The 21,067-nt window shown below is 40.4% G+C and overlaps 1 protein-coding gene across 1 annotated transcript in view; it reads left to right on the forward strand.

Annotated features, from left to right (window-relative positions):
- Positions 1 to 4,005: 4,005 nt before the first annotated feature.
- LOC121285856 (hepatocyte growth factor-like) overlaps positions 4,006 to 21,067 on the forward strand; it is a 72,667-nt gene continuing 55,605 nt past the window's right edge. Inside the window, exons 1-4 of the mRNA XM_041202753.1 lie at positions 4,006 to 4,076; positions 8,017 to 8,173; positions 15,013 to 15,125; positions 19,474 to 19,588. Coding sequence (XP_041058687.1) covers positions 4,025 to 4,076; positions 8,017 to 8,173; positions 15,013 to 15,125; positions 19,474 to 19,588 — 437 coding nt within the window. The 5' untranslated portion in view covers positions 4,006 to 4,024. The remainder of the gene's footprint in view (positions 4,077 to 8,016; positions 8,174 to 15,012; positions 15,126 to 19,473; positions 19,589 to 21,067) is intronic.

Genomic DNA, 21,067 nt, shown 5'->3' on the forward strand with positions numbered 1-21,067 from the left:
TTTAGGTCTTAAACACCATGTTAAACACAAAAGCAGTGTACTAGGATGTACTCAGTATACCTAACTTTTATTTTTGAAAACTATGGTGTGTATGCCTCTCAGTCAGAAATTGTGCGTTTGAGTCCCATCCAATGACTTGATGGCTAAGGAATGTGCACTGATAATGTGGCCAAACAGGTTGAGTATGAACCGACACATCCTTCCAGCACATGCCGATGTTCAGCCATGTGATGGAAAGAATTTTGGAGCTGCTACCATCACTATCCCCAGCTCCCGACTGCAGCATGGATGTAAAAAGTGCAAAGTGTCACAGCAATCCGGACTCCGAGTGAACTGTAAAACACCATCACCCCAGCTTATATAATTCATTAATCGTCATTTATCACTGATCCCAGTTATCATTATGTATTGTGTAGTCTGCATTCATGTAATATCCTATTATCATTACATATTCATACATATTTCAAATTTTCCTGACTTAAAATTCTCCCTGCATTGATATAATTATTAATAATGGTAAAAAAAAATTCTGTCCCTATGTCAAATGGATAATTATTAATGTTTTATGGCCCTTAGATTAGTTGATTTGATTATTTCAGCCAACTGGGGAGGGTATGCCACTTTAAGATTTTTTGCATGAAACTATGTAGATTTCTCACTTTCAATTTGATTAACCTCCAATTTTGAAGAGTATGGAAGATATTTATTAAAACTAAGTAAGTACAATGCTCGTCATCTATGTTGTTGACCACCCCTTCCTTTCTGAGATGTAAAGGAGGATATTAGATTCTGGTAGTAAATGACACAAGGAAAGGTGATATGGCCCATCTATCTTCTGATGAAGTTTGGATCTCATTGACAATTATATTAGTGATTCATCCTGAGTCAAAGTCTAGAAAATACTTTTGCTGGCAGTAGAAGACAAGCTTTTTATGCAATCATAGGACATTTGCTATTTTGACAGATATGTTAGAATTAATGTATAAATGCCTGAAAAAGGTTTTATGAAGAAAATGGGAATGGGAATAGATATTGTTTTAAATTTATAAATCAGAGGGAAATAGCAGTAATGTGCAGGTGATAAGGAAAATTGAAAACTTACTGAATGACATCAGATTTTGGCAGTATCTCAGTCCTCCTTTACATTGTTGCATGTAAGTCAGCATGTATCATCTGAAACTGATTTCTGATAGTTCTGTCCAAACCTTGGTTTTAATTTGAAGTGCTATAATATTTGTATTGATTAATAGCTCACTCCCAAAACACAACTGAAGAGTATTAGGACAAGTAGGCATGACACTATCCATGGAACACATTTTATTAACACTATACTTGTTTTAATATGGCAGATTTTGTTTCTAGTTTAAATCTTTACAAATGCAGAACTGACTTGATTGGATTATTCAATCATGGACCATGCCATGGAAGGTTTATTGGAAGCCAAAGTCTCTTTAGTAAATGTGTTAATGATTGTGTTCAAAGCAGGTGTCAAAATGCAATGGTATTTTCAATTATATGGCCCAGATTTTGAAGTGGTATTGATGGCAAAACTATCAACATTTATTGGCATTATCCATTGATACTGACAGCAACTTTGGGGTTCACACATGCATGGGATAACACGGAAATGCAGAAGTTGCTGTCAGTATCTTTTAGATATACATATATATCTACACTCTTTCAGAGGGTGTGTGAGGATCCCCCCCCCCACCCCACCCACCAGATCTCCCCCTCCCTCTCCTTGAGTGCAAACCCTAAGCAATCTGAAAACTGACAAAAACCTCCACTTTAGTACCTTGGTATTTGTGTGAAAACCTTTGAATGTTGTTGAATGAGGTGTAACTAGACTTTTAATCATGTACTAATTTCATAATCACTGCTCAACACCTGCATTGGTTTGGAAAAGTTAAAATATTTGTGAAATTTCAACTTTCCCCATTGCGATGAGAATACACAAATTTTTATTTTTTAAAAATAATTGTCTATAATACTTTAGTTTCAATCATAATTTATTTTGCTATCTGAAAAGTTCAATTAAAAGAAAAGGGATTCAGTGCTTATAATTTCCTGGTTTGCTGTCTGTGTGGATACTTCATTGTGATTGGCTGCTCACCCTGCTTGCTGCCATTACTGATGCTGGATGCATGGAGACCCTTTTGTCTTGCCACCAGATTTAAACTGTTGTTGGGAAAGAGAAACCCACATCACAGATGTTGCTAGATTGTCGTGGGCACCTTTCTTCGAGGTTAATGTAAACATCATTGCTTCGTCACTGACCTCAAAATCCAGGCCAGTATAGAAAACTTCATTCATCGTGATTGCATCTGTTAATTGTCTATATAATTGAACATCCAGTACATCTTTCCCACTGTAAAGTGTCATTTGCATGAAGGGTATGTCAGGTTGCCCAATATGCTTGTCATGATTAGTTCAAATATCAGAAAAAGCAACAAATCACTGTTAACTGAATTATTAAATTATGTTGATGGACTCAAATACATATATATGTATGAAACCAATCAATGAGCAGACATCAAGCAAATAGGAAGAACCAGCAAACTGCTATCATTAAATTTTTGAAGATGAGCCAGTCTTCGAGAAGTGTACACCTGCGGAATTGCATTTTACATAGATAACTCAGCACAAACTGATCAATACAGGTAATGGCAGATTTAGTTCAAGTGGATTTTGACAAGTAATGTGCCTTTAAGGGGTTGCAGCATGACATCACTAGAAATGAAGTGTGTCATGCAATCCAATTTATATCCATGTCCCCATGTGCCTAGTCTCAGTAAATGAACACATAATGTGTTTACCCGGTCCCTTATGAATAACTAGTGCTTTTATATAATTGGTTCAGGCTACTATGGACAGGAGTGGATTAATGCAAGGGCCAATGCAGACTGTGACCAGGAGCCTCAGCAAAATATGGGTATCTTAGTAGAAGCCTGAGGCAAAAATGGGGGCCTCAAATCATTGTCAAGCAGAAAAAACTGCATTCAACCACTGTAATCAGTGGACATTTTTGCATATTTTACTATGTTTGTATTTTAATGGATTGGGATGGTGACTATGTAGTCGAAGGATGTGAAGAGGACCCCAATGTTCATGAGGCCTATAGGCTTCCAAGAATTCTTAATCGGCTCTGACTGCAAGAATGCAGTAAGCTTTGGAACTGCACTTCAATAGTCACAGCTGGGCCATGGGACATCTGCTTTGCTGTAATAAAGCAGTCAGAAACAGACTTATCATTCTGGATCAACATTAACGTAACAAGTTTAAAAATAAATTCCTGGATCTTGCTAATCCGAGTTTCTGGCCAGGGTACTATCTACAGGACTCTCAACATTTTACTACCAATTGGATGATTTGAGCAGCACCAGATGTAAATTGTGCTTGGTCCTAGTCCAATTTTCCTTTGCATATATCCGCTGCAGTGTATCAAGATTATTAAATCAGTTTGTAGAATCAAACCTGACATTGAAATATTATAAGAATTAACTGAAATCGCTTACACTATTAAAAGATATTTAAATATTTAAAATAGTCTAAATAATGTAAATTAATTTTGGATTAGGTAAATTAACTGGCATCGCAGGTTTAGTTCAATACCTACACTAATTGGCAGATTATGTAAAAACCTGCCCAGCACAGGTAGCTGTATATTGTCACTAGGTTATTGGTGAAGCTTTATGAGATATTATACCATTAGGAGCATCGTTTGGACTGTACATTTTTGTTGCTTAAAAGGTTCATTTAAAACATTCCTCTAGATTACCAGGGATCACTCAGAACTACAGTAATCTGACCCTTGCTAATTTTGTTAAACTGAAATATTCCAAACCAGTTAGCAGCTTTATGATTGGTGGAGATGAATAAGGGGCGGGATGTGGCAGGATTGTTTGGCCTCACGCGAGCAGTTTTTTTACGGGAAAAGTTTTTTTTCCCAGTAATGTTTTCCAAACACTGCCGGAGAGCATAAAACCCTGGGAGCAGCACCCGCGGCTCATATCCATTGTTGACCATGCTGGGGACAATCAGGCTCCTGTTGCTCCTCCCAACCCTCATTTTAGCAGGTTTGATGCTTTGCATTTCGTTTGCATGTGTGTCTAATGCGGGTTAAAAGTTGCTGAGAGAATTCAGGGGATAACTTGGAAAGTTCGAGGAAATCCAACGGGACGTGTACAATGACAGCGGAGAATTTCAGTTCGCAGAACAACATTGTCAGTACCTTAGAGACCGGGTTGGAAGCGTTGACTGTTCCTGAAGGAGTTAACACTTTTTAAAGGGCGGACGGCTCCCTGTACAATTAGCAGTGCATGTTGCCTGGAATGACCCGATCTTTTGAGTAGCGAACAGTGGCGTTTATTTAGCTCGCAAAAGCAGTGGCTGTTATTTAGACATTTAAAAATGGGCTAAAAAAATAATAATCTCGTGCAAATCACGCCACAAAATGTTATTGGACGTGGCCCTGGACCTGGGTTATTTCCCCCTCAGTCACAACAAGAGGGGCTCAGGTCCTGTTGGGGAATTTCAGGATGAGCGTTGATCCCTCTTCACAGTGACACCGCTTTAAGTCATGGTTTATTAGAGCAGGATTTTCTGCTGAATTGTTTAACCATTTTTATGTTTGGGTCATGAAAAGTCTCGTTGAACATATCTGAAAATCTAGAAATTGGAGGATAATGGAAATATAATTGCAAAGAATGCTTCCATACTTATTTGCAGCTTAACGTAAACTATTTTAAAAAAAACATTTTCCTTTTTGTATGTTTTTTTTAAAAAAGCATTATGCATGGGAGTGTTTGAGGAGTTACAGTGAAAGACAACCTGCTTACTGTGGGTGGAAATAATTACCACAGGTAATTGAATGGTTGGTGTTTTCTTACAGAGTGCCTGAGACCTCCTCGTCAACATCAATGGTGCAGTTATGGGATGGGAGTAGAGTGAGGATTATTCCGACCCACATCCCCCTCTGTATCTCCTCTTCAACTCTTTAGATGTTGTTGCTCCTTAGCAGCCATCCCCAAAAGCTGAGGAAAGAGGACAAAGAGCATTCAAGTCAACCAGAGTCCCTTTAACTCTTCTTATTAGTGAGATTTTTCTTTCCTCAATGGAACACAATTAATTTAATTTAACTTGGAGACAACCCCGATTAGCAGCAAATAAAAACTGTCTTTCATTAAGCTGTTTTAAATAGACTAAAGGAAAGACATGCAGTTGAAACCAAGTTCAAGAAACCTGCAGTAATACCCTGGGGATTGTTTAACTCTGCAGAGACTATTACTCCCCACTGAGCGTGATTACTGACAGAAAAACAGTTAAAACTGAATAAAGCCCAAATGATAAAGTTGCCAATAACTCCTCCCAGAAAGTAATTTTAACTTTTTAAACTTTCTTTTCCTCATTAATTCTGTAGGTTCAGTTGTTGGTTTAAAATAAATCCAGCCAATCTCCTAACATCACTTAAACTTATTGTTTCCTTATAATCGCCCCATATATCAATTGTCCCATATATCAATTGTAAATTTAATATTTGGAGCTGCAGAGATGTACAAGTTGTCACTTTTTCTTTTGTTTTCTGGGGGGATTGCTTGAGTGTGCTAATGAAATCATGTTTATTTTGCTGAATAAGATCTTCTAGCCTTGCCTGTTGTTACAGCTAATGTTCTGTTTCTGGAAGCCATGGCTTGTCTGCTTGTCTTGTTGAATGTTCACTCCTGGCCTCAGGGTTCTTGACAGTCTGAAATACAACCTAAGGATGAAGAGCGGAGATCAGCTGTGAGAGAACACAGACCACACACCTCTAATTGGAACTGTGCAACAAATGGGGAAAAATAGACAGCAGTTCCACTGGAATGCTTATGTTAATATTTCAGATGGAGGCTGTGTTATCATTTGTTATTTGCAGACTTTTAAAGTGATTTATTTCCATTCGATAGGATTGGCAGATAAGAGCTATTTACATTTTTCTTGATCATCAGAGTAACACAATGATGATTGTAGGGTGCTGCACATTTACAACTTAGATCTGGATTTACCATTTTACCTGGCAATAATTATAAGACAGTAGTTTAATTGTGTGTTCTGCCCACATTATTAACAGTGGGAAATTGACTGATGCACCTTTCAACTAGCACATGAACCCCAAAAAATTGGAAGCCTGCATGTAAATGCCTCAGTGATTAGATTATGCTGTTTCAGTTATACTTGGGGATCATTTTTGTCACGTGTACCAGAAGCAGTTGCATTGTGATGAGTCCTGATATCGTTGAAGAATGATAATGATTAATGAATATAAAGTAGTTACTAAAAGATAATGAAAATTTGAAGTTAATTATCTCTTCCAAAACTATTATACATTGCAATAATTTAGTGGGAAAATATCTTAATGATCTGGGGCTTCCTTAAATCCCACATGTATACTACCGAATGCTGCTTTGTTAGATGTTCATTTATTGGCAAGTTACCAGAGACAGTGATGCAGAATGAAATATTGTAAACACTGGACAAACATGGAGATGGCAGGTCATGCATAATCAACATTATAGAACATTTTTGAAGAAATAGCAAGCAGAACAGAGCAGTGGACATGAGAAGAATTGGTTTGTATGGATTTTTGAAAAGCATGTGATAAAGTTCTACATAAAAATATAGAATTAAGGGAAATGCAATCATATGAATGAAGAAATATTTGGAAGGACCAAAGAATAGTAGTGTAAGGAAGTTTCCCAAATTGAAAAGGTTACAGTAGTATCCATGATGGGATCACTGGTTCACTATAAAAGTTATCTAGACTTGGGAATTGAGGAAACAATGTTGAACTTGGGCTAATAATACCAGATTTTGAATATATGACACACTGAGGAGGGCATGAATAGTGAGCAGGATGGACAACCAGATGGTAGATGCTATTCAGTATGCAAAAATGTTACACATTACATTACGGGAGTATAAGTGAAGAAAGTATTCCACAAAAAGGAAGCATTAGTGTGCAGGCCAATTAAATTGAAATTCCAAATGTATAAGGCTATAAAAAAAGGATAACTTAAATTTTGGTTTTCTAACTAGTGCATATAAAACTAAGTCATCTTAAATTTTTACTACACCTAGGCTGCAGTTGACACATTTTGTGCAATTGTAGGCTCCCTATCATAGGAAGAATGTAAAAAAACAATGGAAAACATGCAGTGTAGATTTATTAAACACGTTACCAGAGATGAGCGATTAGAATTATGAAGAGAGATTTCTGTTAGACAAGGGAGTCAAGGGTTATAGAGGGCAGGCAGGAAAGCGAAGTTGTGGCCATAATCTGATCAGCCATGATCTGCACCAATGGGGGAGCAGGCTCGATGGGCTGAATGGCCTACCCCTGCTTCTAATTCTTATGTTTTTGTGTATTCTTGAAGTTGAAGCTTTTTTTTTTAGGATGGAGAAAAATAATAGATGACCTTATGAGAGTTGATAAATAGTGATGCTCTATGAGGGTAATAAGAGTGCACTAATTTGGAATAAAAATTTTTTACACCATGGGGGAATTCTCTACCAGAAGCCCCGGTTAGAGTCCATAAATTCAGTCTTTCAATAGGATCTCTATGTGAAGGAAAATATTATTACAGGGTATTAGGAATAAACAGAACTGTGGGATTAGACTAGATGGCTCATATTGATGGGGTTGGGAGGGTGGTGGTGGGGGAGGGTTCCAACACAGATTTGATGGGCTGATTGGCCTGTTAATGTACTGTAACATACTATGATTCTATATCTGTGCCCTGATATGTAAATCTGTTAGTAGTATATTTTAAATGCAAGTCCATTTTATTTCACTTTCTGCCTTATAAATTGAATGTACTAGTTAAAGTGATAAGACTTTTGATGAGCAGTGACATATACATTGGAAGTTAAGCCTGTCCTGCAGCAACCCTGCTAGTATCCAGTTATGCATTTGGCATAACCTGTGGAAACCCTACTTTCAATTAGTTCAATATTTATAGATTTTTTTCCCTTTCTCATCAGTTGATTCTATGACGACAAGAAAGAATGCCCTACACGATTTTCTGAAAACTCCTGGACAAGTATTGGTCAAAAAGTCCCTGCCACAGAGGTCTAAGCGAATGGATACCATTGGACAATGTGCAAAGCGTTGTATGAAATACAAAGGATTTGTTTGCAGGTAACTAAACATTGAAGACTGTAGGACCAATAATATAATCCTATTTTGTTGCCTGACAAGCTGCGAGGACTATGGGACTGGGGCTATGCTATTGGCTGTGGTGTAGGATTGCTGGTTGCCTAATAATTGCTGCCATGCCAACCTTTACACCCCTCTCCCCATCCCTCCTTTCAACTGCACAAGAAACATTATGCGTTATTGCTGGATCTCGAGGCTGGGGAAAAGTGAAGGGTAACCTACAATTGGAAGGGAGTCATCCAGTAGTAAGATTTTTCATGATCTGGGCTCCTCCTGTAGAGGCTAAAATGGCACCTAGTGACTAGAGCTCTTTTTTTGGTTGTCTTTGAGAACCACATCTGATTCACTTCAGTGCACTGGGTGGCAACAATTGCATTATCTGCCCCGCCTGTGCAGTCTTTCAAAAAGTGTTTGTGCATGAGTGGCATTTTTCAATATACTTTGACTGTTTTGCTACAATGATATGGATGTGTCATTGTAAGAATTGACCTTTTTGTATCTATCCCTGCATTGCAGTTTAATTTGGCAGTTTTCTGGTGAGCTAATTCAAAGAAAATCTAGTCAAAAGTAATTGATAACCTCCTGATGATCCATTGTTATCACATTGTAGAGTGTGCCAAAAAATGTCCTGTTTTGGTCAGGTTTTGTTTTTCAAAATAAGTTTACTACATTGCAAGAGGAAAGTGAATTAGGAAAAGCATTTGACCTAACATATAGGCCTGAGTTTCCATGGGGACGGAAGGTGTCTCTGACTTAGCCAAAGTGTGGCTGTAGCCCCGATTCCGGAAGTCCCACCCCTGAACCCGGCACCCACCATTTTGGCCGGGGGAGGAGGGAAATGGGGCTGGTTGTGGTTTGCACATTTGTGGTTCATGGGGGCAGCTGCACATGTTAAAGTGCAGCTGCCTTCAAACAGATGCAATTTTCATTAGTGGGATGTGCAAAACATGGCTTGTAGGCTTTAGACATTTGAACAAATGGTCTAAAACTGCGAGAGTCATCCGGGAGGTAGGGTATCTTTTTGGATAGGTCTAAGGACCTCTTTGAGAGAGATAAGGTGCCCTTTGGGTTTGTTAAAATTAGACATAAATGTGTGTAAAAAAATGGATAAGCTCATTGGAACTGTCAGGCTGTTAAGGCATTAAAATCCCAAAGCTTTTTAAATTAAAAAAAAAGCCAGCTGTGATGACTTGCAATTTCACAAGCTGTCTTTTGATATAACCCTCAGGGTTATCATTATAGAATCATTGCTGTAGGACTGATTCCACAAACTATCATTATCACAGTGGGGTGCCTGTCAGTTCACAGTTTGATCGACAGCTCTAAGTGGTTATAACATCTTTGATCAGGGGCTATGAATACGAATAATTGTTTTCATTAGGGATTAAGTCAAAGGAATTTAAATGCATTGAATGTTTTTTTTATCAGTTTTTTTTAAGATAGTGAAGTCATCAATAGACGCTTAGACCATTATTTTATTTCATCTCAGCATGACTCCTGAGATATGGCCATGGTAGATACAGGGTGAATTGGCATGGAGAGTGGGGGGCGATGGGTTCGTGAATTGGCATAAGTATATAAAGGGTCATTGGGATCAGTGGGAGGTCATGGGTTGGCATAAGCACTATAAAGGGTCATGCGGTGGGTAGAGGGGACATGAGCTGGCATGAGTTTGCATGGATGGGGAATGAGAAATGTGTAAGAAGTGAGGGCTAAAGGAGTTTTCTTTTGTTTTATTTTTTTTTAACGCTGGGATGAAGTCCCAGATTACCAAGATGGGCCTTTCACACAGCAAAACTACTGAAGATTTAGAAGCTTCAGAAGTAGCTTTGCCCCAAGCCAAGCTGTGCCAATGCAGCTATAATACTAACACCTACCAAGCAATATGGAAAATTGCCCAGGCATGTCCAGTCCACAAAAATCAGGACAAATCCAACCTGGCCCATCAGTCTACTCTTAATTGTCAGCAAAATGATGGAATATGTCGTCAACAGTGCTATTAAGCGGCACTTGCTCAGTAATAACCTGCTCGCTGCCACTCATTTTGGGTTCCACCAGAGCCACTCAGTTCCTGACCTCATTACAGCCTTGTTCTAAATGTGGACAAAAGAGCTGGTTTCAAGGGATGTGATGACAGTGACTGCCCTTGATATCAAGGCAACATTTGACTGAATGTGGCATCAAGGAGCCCTAGCAAAACTCTGTCAACAGGAATCAGGAAGTAAACTCTCCAATAGTTGGAGTCGTGCTTAGCACAAAGGAAGATAGTTGTGGTCGTTGAAGGTCAATCATCTGAGCCCTGGGATGTCACTGCAGGAGTTCCTTAGGATGGTGTCCTGGGCCCAACCATCTTCAGCTGCTTCATCAGTTACCTTCCCTGCATCATAAGTCAGAAGTGAAGATGTTTACGGATGATGGTACAATGTTCAGCACCATTCATGACTCCTTAGATACCGAAGCAGTCAGTGCCAATAAGCAGCAAGACTTGGACAATAACCAGGCTTGGGCTGGCAAGTGGCAATTAACATTTGTGCCACATAAGTGCCAGGCAGTGACCATCTCCAACAAGAGAGAATCTGGTCATGTCCTCCTGATATTCAATGGCATTACCATCGCTGAATCCCCACCATCAACAACCTGGGCTTACCATTGACCAGAAACTGAGCCAGACTAGCCATATAATTACAGCAGCTACAAGAACAGGTCAGAGACTGGGAATTCTGCAGCGAGTGACTCGCTTCCTCTCAAAACCTGCCCGCCATCTACAATGCACAAGTCAGGAGTATGACTTGCCTGGATGAGTGAAGCTCCAACAACACTCAAGAAGTTCGACACTGTTCAGGCCAAAGCAGCCCATTTGATTGACATCCAGTCCACCACTTTCAAAATTCAGTCCCTCCACCACCGACAGACAGTGGCAGCATGGGGTACCATCTACACGACGTACTGAAGGAAGGCGTCATTGTGCCTTTGCCACAGGGATCTTTGCAAGTCAACAAAGGTTCTGGTTTATAAGGCCGTTGTGTTGACCATTCTCCTCTACTTCAGTGAAATATGGACTGTCTACTGATGTCATATTAAGACCCTTAAGAGCTCTCATCAGCAGTGCTTGTGTTGATCCTGGGGATCAAATGGGAGGACCGCTGGACTAATACAAGTGTCCTCCATGAAGCTGTGTCAACCAACGTTGAAGCCCTGCTCCTGCGAAACCAGTTCCGATGGACAGGTCATTGCATCCAGATGCCTGAAAACCACCTCCATCGGCAGGCTCTCTTCTCACAGCTCTCCATTGGCCAATGCTCAAAGGGCAGCCAAAGGAAAAGGCTTAAGGATATGCTCAAGGTTGCCCTAAAGCACGGAGGCATTTACACTGCTGACTGGGAAGAGAATACTGCTGATCGCTCGGCGTGGCACTGCCTGGTCCATCAAGGCACAAGCTACTTTGAGGCTCTGTGACTCGACAGTGAGGTGGAATGGCGGCGCCAGAGGAAGGAGCACGAAGCCAACGCGGGGCTGTGATTTCCACTCCCCTGCCCAGCAACATGCACCAACCCCTCTATGGAAGAACATGTGGATCCAGAATTGGGTTGCTCAGTCACCAACAGTCTCACCAAGCCTGACACGTCATCCTCGATTCCAAAGGGCCGATGACAATGACACATTGCAGGAACTCACCAAGGGTCCTTCAAGGGCACCTTCAAAATCCACGACCTCTGCCACCTGGAACAAGGACAGCAGTTACATAGGAACACCACCACCGGTGAGTTCCCCTCCAAGCCACAGATCATCCTAACTTGGAACTATAGTACCGTTCCATCACGGGTCACAATCCTGGAACTCCCTAATTGCACTGTGGGTGTACCTAAACCACATGGACTGCAGTGGTTCAAGAATGCAGCTCACCACCTTCTTGAGGGCAATTAGCGATAGGCAATAAATGTTGGCCTAGCCAACGGTACCCACCTCCCATGAAGCAATAAATTACAAAAAAAAAGCCTACCTCCAAACCCGGCAGCTTACGTAGCTATCTCTGAACTTTTCCACAGTGATGGGCCCCACTCCCATTAGCACACCTTGGGGATGAAAACTAGATCACTGGGTCACTTTTCCCCAAGTCAGGCTTGTGGAGGCAGGAATTTTCCCAATGTTTCAGGATGTAAGAATCTTGGAATGGTGCTGCAGAGGAGTAGGAGTGGGATTGGGGGTTGAAAGAGATGGGAAAAGGTGTAAGCAAAAGTGTTGTGAGGAGGCAGAGAGAAGCTGTGAGAATTATTTTGGAGGAGGAATAAGGGAGTTGAGGTGCCAGGAACAGCACTTTGGGGAGGGAAGCATTGGTCAAATCAACTAATTATGAAGGAATTTATTCAATGGAGTGTTTAAGGATGAAGAAAATAAGGATGAATTGGAAGTGTTGGAAGAAAGCGCATCATGACCTGTGGGGTTAGATGAGTGCCATGGTCATGGGGAGAGCATCCTAATTTAAATAGGGGAGAAGTGAATGGAGATTGCAGCTCCAATGGAAGATTCATATTGTCTCAGAAAGGGTAAGAAGAGTGATATCCTTAAGTAGGGAAGGATAAAACTGCTAGTATGTAATGGAAGGGAAAACACAGCATTGTGAGCTGGCTGGAGCTGGCAGAAGTGTAATGTCACTTTGAATTGTGTCCAGAAAATGATAGTGTTTCTGGGTGAATTGAGGGAGTGATTGTTGAGATAGATTTTAGGGAAGTGCTGATTAAGCTTGCTTGTTGAATTTGGGGGAAGAGAATTGATCGCTCTTTCTGAATACTGTCCAATTTTCTTTTTCATGGATCAAAAGCAAAAATAGCTCAGGAAACCAAATTCCAATTTAAGGAAACATTGAGTTAAATATGGCATAATTGCATAAGTTTTCTAAATATTAACATATGGAATATATTGCCTCCTAGTGTGGTAAGTTTAGTCAAGCGCACTACAGTAATTCAATAAGGTGGCTCATCGTCATTTTCTCAAGGGTAATTAGGGATGGGCTATATATGCTGGCCTTGCCAGTGATGCCCACAACCCATGAACAAATAAAATAAATTTTAAAAGTATAATTTTGAATTATGAGCAACCTCAATAAAGATTTATAGTATAATTAGGGTTGAAAAGAATGGGAAACTAAATCAAGAAGTAATAATTCAATTATACCTAGCTTGGTCATTGTTTGATTTCTCCTCGTCTTTCTTAAAAGCACTGACGTGATGGAGCATAGTTCCATGGGTTTGAATAGCCCGCGAATACCTCTCCCAATTACTCCTTATTCATGTGTGAGTGCAGACAGTGAAGGATGGCAGACTAGCTCCTTTTGGAATGCATCAGATCAAAACCCATTCCCCTCTTTGTACGACATGATCACTTTCCATCAAGCAACAGAGATTTGCAATCAGGAGCAAGGATTTTATGGTTATGCCTCAAATGTCCCCATGGCCGAAATCCGCTACTTCAGCACAAACTAGTAATTAAACCTATGATCTTCTGTCTGTGTTGCTTAATGCTGCAATTAAGTACCATTAATCATGATGCCATTTTGTAAGCTGAGTTTAACTTTAAAAGGCTTTTTGATTGCGAAATATTGGAAGACTAGAGGTCTTTTAGGAGCTCCTGATTTTTCAGATCCTGACATAGGATGAGTTTGAATGTGAAAAAAGACCTGCATTCAGCCTTGATTTCAGCAAAGTGAGGGATTTGTAGGTTGTTGTATTTGGAGTTTATAAGGCAATTATTAAATGAAGTAGATAGGCTTGACATCAGGCAAAGAGGGATAATATACATTGACAAGAGCAGAGGACATGCATTTGTTTAATTATTACAGGGTAGTTTCTGCTTTGGGTGCAATTGACAATTCCAGCACAAATTGCATATGTTTAATAAGTTGTTTCATTTCTTGCGTTTCGACAAAAGCTAACTTGCATATTACTGAATGCTAAATTTGCCATTAACCAGAGGAATTGGGAAGTGTTTTAAAATTAATTAAAAAAAAAACTACTTTAAAATATGTACCTTGATACAACTGAGATTGGTAACTTGGTAAAGCTTGATTATTACAACTGAAAATTGGATTATCTAAGTATTTTTAATCACATTGTCAATCTCTACTTGTAAGTAACTCATTTTTAAATGATTGAAAATGTCAGTTTTTACAAATGTACAGGACCATTTGCGAGTTGGTTTGTGGTACAGTAGATAATTTCTTAGCGAATTTTCAAAATAACACATTTTTGATTGTGCCTACTAGAGCCCTTATAGAGTCTTGATAGCACCGAAGGAGGCCAATCCATCAAGTCCATGCCAGCTCTCTTTAGATGCATCCAATTACTTGCGGCCAAAAAATCCAACATTGTTTTTCTAGTCTCTTTGAAGACTTACAAGTTAGTCCAATTAATGCAAACTCCCAATTCATCCTCGAGGTCTGGCAAGTTTTGTGAGTGGGGCCTGCATATAGCAGGATTTTATTAAACTAGTGTAAATGATTGGAGAAACTCCAATTAAATTGAATATAAATTGTGCTTAAAATCCTGTGAACTTTTGCGCAGGTTATGCCGATTTCAGATGAATTGCGCCAAAGAAGACCAGCGTTACTGAATGGAAACTTTAGCCTAAGATTTTTCTTGCACTGTGTTTATTAATCTGTTTGTGTTGAATCTGTATAGGAGAGATCTGTTATTTTATTCAGCTATAAAATGTAGTAGCAGGGGCTGCTTAACTTATTGTTAGTGTTGTTCAGATTTAGAAATTAAACTTGTCTAGTTCAGGTCTAAACGAATAGTTCAGCCTAACTTAGTGTTTTTTCTTTCCAGGGCTTTTTATTTTGCTAAAGGTGAGAAGCGGTGCTATTGGCTGTCATTTAATAGCAAAACAAAAGGGGTGAAAGGGAGGCCAGACAAAGGATTTGACCTTTACGAGAGAAAAGGTAATGTTGTGAAAATTAAATAAGTCTGTGATGTGCCAATTTGAACAATATATAGCATTGTCAGTGATGAATTTTGAGAGAAGGCTAAATGCAACTGGACTTTCCATCCTTAGGACACTGCCCTGTTTACAGATTACTCAATTTGTGGATCCAGTACTTTCCAGGATTCACTAGATTATTCCAGCAATTTACAGAACTGGAAAAAAGCCATATAACCTGACTGTTTGTATATCGGGTCTTCTTGGAAATCATTTTCAAACAACTATTTGTAGCCTAATGGTTTAAGATGGATTAAAATCCACAAAATTTCAGTTTTAAGTAAAAAATCATCAGTTTGCAGATACCTGAACTTTGAATTTCTACTTTTGTCATCATATCGACCAGAATAGTCAGTGATAAATTTCAGATTGAGAGCCAATATTCCAAGCTTGGGTTATTTGCAGAACTTCAAGCACAGGTTTGGAAGGGTGCAAAGAGTAAATTGCTGTTGAACATATGAAATTTTTATCAGAAGAAATAATTAGAGGTGGATATCAGAAAAGAAGATATAAATTCTGAAAGGCCCAAGAGTCGTCCCTGCCCCTTAGCTGTATTTCAAAGGCTGGAGGAGTATGGGCAGGGATCAACAGTGAAACCCCAAACTTAAACATAAGTGTTATGACACAGCAGTTGGTAAGTCAGAGTCATAGTCATTGAGGTCTACAGCACAGAAAAAGGCTCTTCGGCCCAACGAGTCTGCGCCAGTCGAACAAGTATCTAACTACTCTAATCTCATTTTCCAGCACTAGGCCCATAGCCTTGAATGATAGGGCATCGCAAGTGCACATTCAAATACTTCTTGAATGTTATGAGGGTTTCTGCCTCCACCACCCTTTTAGGCAGTGAGTTCCAGATTCCCAACACCCTTGGGTGAAAACATTCTTCCTCAAATGCCCTCTAAACCTCCTGCCCCTTACCTTAAATCTATGCCCCCCTGGTTATTGATCCCTCCACCAAGGGGAAAAGTTCCTTAATGTCCACCCTATCTATGCCCCTCATAATTTTATACACCTCAATCATGTCCCCCCTCCGTCTCCTCTGCTCCAGGGAAATTAACCCCAGTCTAACCAATCTCTCCTCATAACTAAAACTCTCCAGCTCAGGCAACATCCTGGTAAATCTCCTCTGCGCTCTCTCTAGTCCAATCACATCCTTCCTATAATGCAGATTCCAGAACTGCACGCAATACTCTAGCTGTGGCCTAATCAGCATTTTATACAGTTCCAGCATAACCTCCCTGCTCTTATATTCTATGCCTTGGCTAATAAAGGCAAGTATCCCATATACCTTCTTAGCCACCTTATCTACCTGTCCTGCTACCTTAAGGGACTGGTGGACATGCACACCAAGGTCCCTCTGATCCTTGGTACTTCCCAAGGTTCCACCATTCATTGTGTATTTCCGTGCCTTGTTTGTCCTGCCCAAGCGCATCACCTCACACTTATCTGGATTAAAATCCATTTGCCACTGCTCAGCCCATCTGTCCAGCCCGTCTATATCCTCCTGTAATCTAAGGCTATCCTCCTCACTGTTTACCACCTCACCAATTTTCGTGTCATCCGCGAACTTACTGATCAAATCTCCTACATTCAAGTCTGAATTGTTTACATATACCACAAACAGCAAGGGACCCAACACTGATCCCTGTGGAACCCCACTGGACACTGGCATCCAGTCACAAAAACACCCCTTGACCAGCACCCTCTGCTTCCTGCCACTCAGTCAATTCAGGATCCAATTTGCCAAATTGCCTTTGATCCCATGGGCTCTTACCTTCGTTATCAGTCTCCCATGCGGAACCTTATCAGAAGCCTTGCTGAAGTCCAAGTAGACTACGTCAAATGCATTGCCCTCATCTACACACCTGGTCACCTCTTTGAAAAATTCAATCAAATTGGCCAGACATGACCTCCCCTTAACAAGACCATGCTGACTGTCCTTGATTAATCCCTGCCTCTCCAAATGTAGATTAATTCAGTCCCACAGAATTGCTTCCAATAGTTTCCCCACCACCTGAGGTTAGACTGACTGGCCTGTAGTTCCCTGGTTTATCCCTTTCTCCCTTCTTGAATAACGGTATCACATTGGCTATCCTCCAGTCCTCTGGCACCTCTCCTGTGGCCAGAGAGGTACTGAAAATTATTGCCATACACCTGTTATCTCCTCCCTTGTCTCACTCAACAGCCTGGGATACATTTTATCTGGGCCTGGAGATTTATCTACTTTTAAGCCTGCCAGATCACTTAGAACCTCCTCCCTATATCACAGTCCTTCTGCCTGATTTCCATACCCATGTCGTCCCTCTCACTTGTGAACACCTACATTAAAGTATTCATTTAGAACCCTACCTAGGTCTTCTGGCTCCACACATAAATTACCACTGTGGTCCTTAATAGGTCCTACTCTTTTTTTACTAGTTATCCTCTTAGTCTTAATGTACTTGTAAAATAACTTTGGATTTTCCTTTAATTTACCTGCCAATGTCTTTTCATGCCCCCTTTTTGCTCTCCTAATTTCCTTTTTAAGTACCCCCCCCCCAACACACATTCAATGCTCCTCTAGGGCTTCCACTGTTTTGAGCCCTCGGTATCTGCCTTTTTCTCTTTATCCAATCCTGTATACCCTCAACATCCAGGGTTCCCTGGATTTGTAGGCCCCACCCTTTGTCTTTACTGGAATATGTTGGCCCTGTACTCTCCCTATTTCCTTCTTGAATGAGTCTCATTGCTCTTACCTAAAGGTAGCTGCTCCCAGTCCAACTCTGGCCAAGCCTGCATTGTTTAAATCCCAGAGGGAAATGTGAACAACTGTCATAACCTATATTTCTAATTGATATGTTTGAGATGCAGCTCTGAATTCAGAAATAAACCAGCCAAGCCTCAAGGGGTTTTTATATAGAACAAACTTAAACATTTATTAATTTAACAAGGAATTAACACATACGCATGCCTACAAATTACTACCATAATAATTTTTAAACAAATCCCCAAATTAATCACCCCCAGCTAAATCTTCACCGAGGCAACAATAACCCATAGACTTTAAACAGACACCAGGCAAAGCACATTTTACCTTACGAATTCAAAGTGAGGTCCTTTGCAATTTGATTCCATTGCAGACAGTTGTTGGCATACAGGTTCTTTAGATCTTAGATGCCTCTGACTCTCACACACAAACTCCTCGTGGTTTATACCTAGCTTTCCCCTTGAATGTAAATTTTCCATTCTATCACTAGGTTTTTTTTATAACATTTTACCTCTCCAAACAATAATCTTTTCATTCCACCAATTTTATTAGTAATATAAATACATTGCTTGGCATCTCCCAGTGAGGCGCAAGATTTTACCCATTCTTTTGAATGGCTTATTCAACAAATGCAAATGTACTCTTTACCTTCTATCCTTATGTTTATCTAATTAACATCTCAAACTACTATACAGCAAAGTACCCAGACTAGCTGGCTTTAATTCAATTAAGCCATGCATAGACACAGGCACTACTACAATTCCAATTTAAAAATAATTTCCAATAACATTATACACATTAATATCTCTTCATGACAATAAGAAAACACAAGGTAGAAGCATCCTGACCTTCTGTTTCATGCCTGCTAATGTGGTGAATGTGTTACTTGAGCTGCACCCGAGGAAAGTGGCCCTTTGAAGCATCCCACAGCACCATCTTTGTACATAAGTATTGCCAAACCCCAGCTTTCAGGTCACTTTAGTTACATCATTTCCAGCCCAGTGCTGTATGTAGCTGGTGTCTTTGCAGTAGATGGTTTTGTGAGTAACTCTCTGTCAACCCTGCAAGATGCTATTTGTCAGGTAAGTCTGTCTGGGCCAACAAATGTGTTGCGATCTTGGCTGTAGTCTCCACTCAAGGTAAGCCGCCTGTTAATCACCCTGACATGCCTTCTTTCATTTATTGCCACTGAAAATAGCAGTAGGCAGCATGAAAAATCCATGTGCTCTTAAATCAGCCCGTGCCACAGGGATAACCTGGAAAGCCTATAGGCTTCACATCCTGTATTCCCAATTGTTGGGAAATGATGGTAGCATGCCTCCCACACCCCAGCCCTCCCATCCCAAATGTTCCAGGGCCACTGCCCTCAACTCAAAAAAGTTGCCCATAGTAAACTGAAGAGAATTCCTGTCGGATGAAATTCCTGCTTATTTTCTATGAACTGTTGCCACCTAAAGGGAAACTGTTCACCATAATGGAAACCTATTTGCTTTAATGTTGTGTCAATGAAAATCTTCTTCTGGACAGGGAAGCAATATTAACAAACTTGTTTCATTTTCTCCAGACTACATTAGAGAATGTATTATTGGAAAAGGTAAAAACTATCGGGGTACAAAGTCAGTGACAGAAACTGGTCAGACCTGTCAACACTGGAATTCAACAATCCCACACGACCATCGGTAACGTTTAAATTATTTTTGCACTTGATGATGTTATTGACTTCATCCCTTCCATGCAAATTAGTCTGCTTAGCTTAAAGATCATAATGCAGTGTTGGATTGTTTTGAAGTCCCAAAGTAGCTTTACTGTCTGAATCCAGTGCCAGCCAGGCTGTATTAATCCACTGCGGTTGAGGATATGTTTTAATAGAAGGATTTCAAAATTGAGGAGTTCAATACGTCCCTCAGTCTTCTGTTTGTCTTAAAATTTACAGATTTTTAAATGTCAATAAAATGAATATGACTCTTGCCATTGGACCATTACAGGACTCCATCAGAGAAAAATATAGGTAGTAAGATAGGTAGTAAGATTGCAAAGCAAAAACAAAAATATTTTTTAGATGTTGTGCTGCATAACTATGCATTATGTTTGAAAACTTAGGTTTTAAAGTTGTAATTTTTAAGTGTTGTGGATAAACCTCCTGAGGAGCATTTAGGGGGAGGTGTAGTGGTATTGTTGCAGGACTAGTATTCCAGAGACCTGGGGTAATGCTCTGGGGACTCGGGTTCGAATCCCGCCACGGCAGATGGTGGTATTTGAATTCAATAAAAATTTGGAATTAAAAGTCTGATGATGATCATGAATCGATTGTCGATTTGTAAATACCCATTAGTGGTCAAGGACACCCTTTGGGGCATCCTTACCTGGTCAGGCCTACATGTGACTCCAGACCAACAGCAATGTGGTTGACTCTTAAAATGGCCCAAGCCACTCGGTTGTAACAAACCACTACAAAGTCACAAAAAAGGAATGAAACCGGATGGCATCGACGGCAATCTCAGCCCTGTTGACCCTGCAAAGTCCTCCTCGCTAACATCTGGCAAGTGCCAAAATTGGGAGAGCTGTCTCACAGGCTAGTCAAGCGACAGCCTGACACATTCATCCTCATGGAATCATACATTACTGATAATGTCCGAGATATCCCCATCCCTGGGTATGTCCTGTCCCACTGTCAGGACAGATCTGGCAGATGTGACAGCACAGCGGTATACAGTTGGGAGGGATTTGCCCTCGGAGTCCTCAACATCAACTGTGGACCCCATGAAGTATATGGCATCAGGTCAAACATGGGCAAGGAAACCTCCTGCTGATTACCACGTACTGCGCTCCCTCAGCTGATGAATCAGTGCTCCTCCATGTTGAAAACCACTTGGAGGAAGCACTGAGGGTGGCGAGGGTGCAGAATGTACTCTGGGTGGGGGACTTCAATGTCCATCACTAAGAGTGGCTCAGTAGCACAATTACTGATCGAGCTGGCTGTGTCCTAAATAGCATAACTGCTAGACTGGGTCTGTGGCAGGTGGTGAGGAACCAACAAGAGGGAAAAACATACTTGACCTCATCCTCAACAACCTGCCTGCTGCAGGTGCATCTGTCCATGACAGTATCAGTAGGAGTGACCACTGCACAGTCATTGTGGAGACGAAGTCCTGCCTTCA

This window comes from Carcharodon carcharias, chromosome 13, assembly GCF_017639515.1.
Source record: "Carcharodon carcharias isolate sCarCar2 chromosome 13, sCarCar2.pri, whole genome shotgun sequence".
Taxonomy (NCBI): Eukaryota; Metazoa; Chordata; class Chondrichthyes; order Lamniformes; family Lamnidae; genus Carcharodon; species Carcharodon carcharias.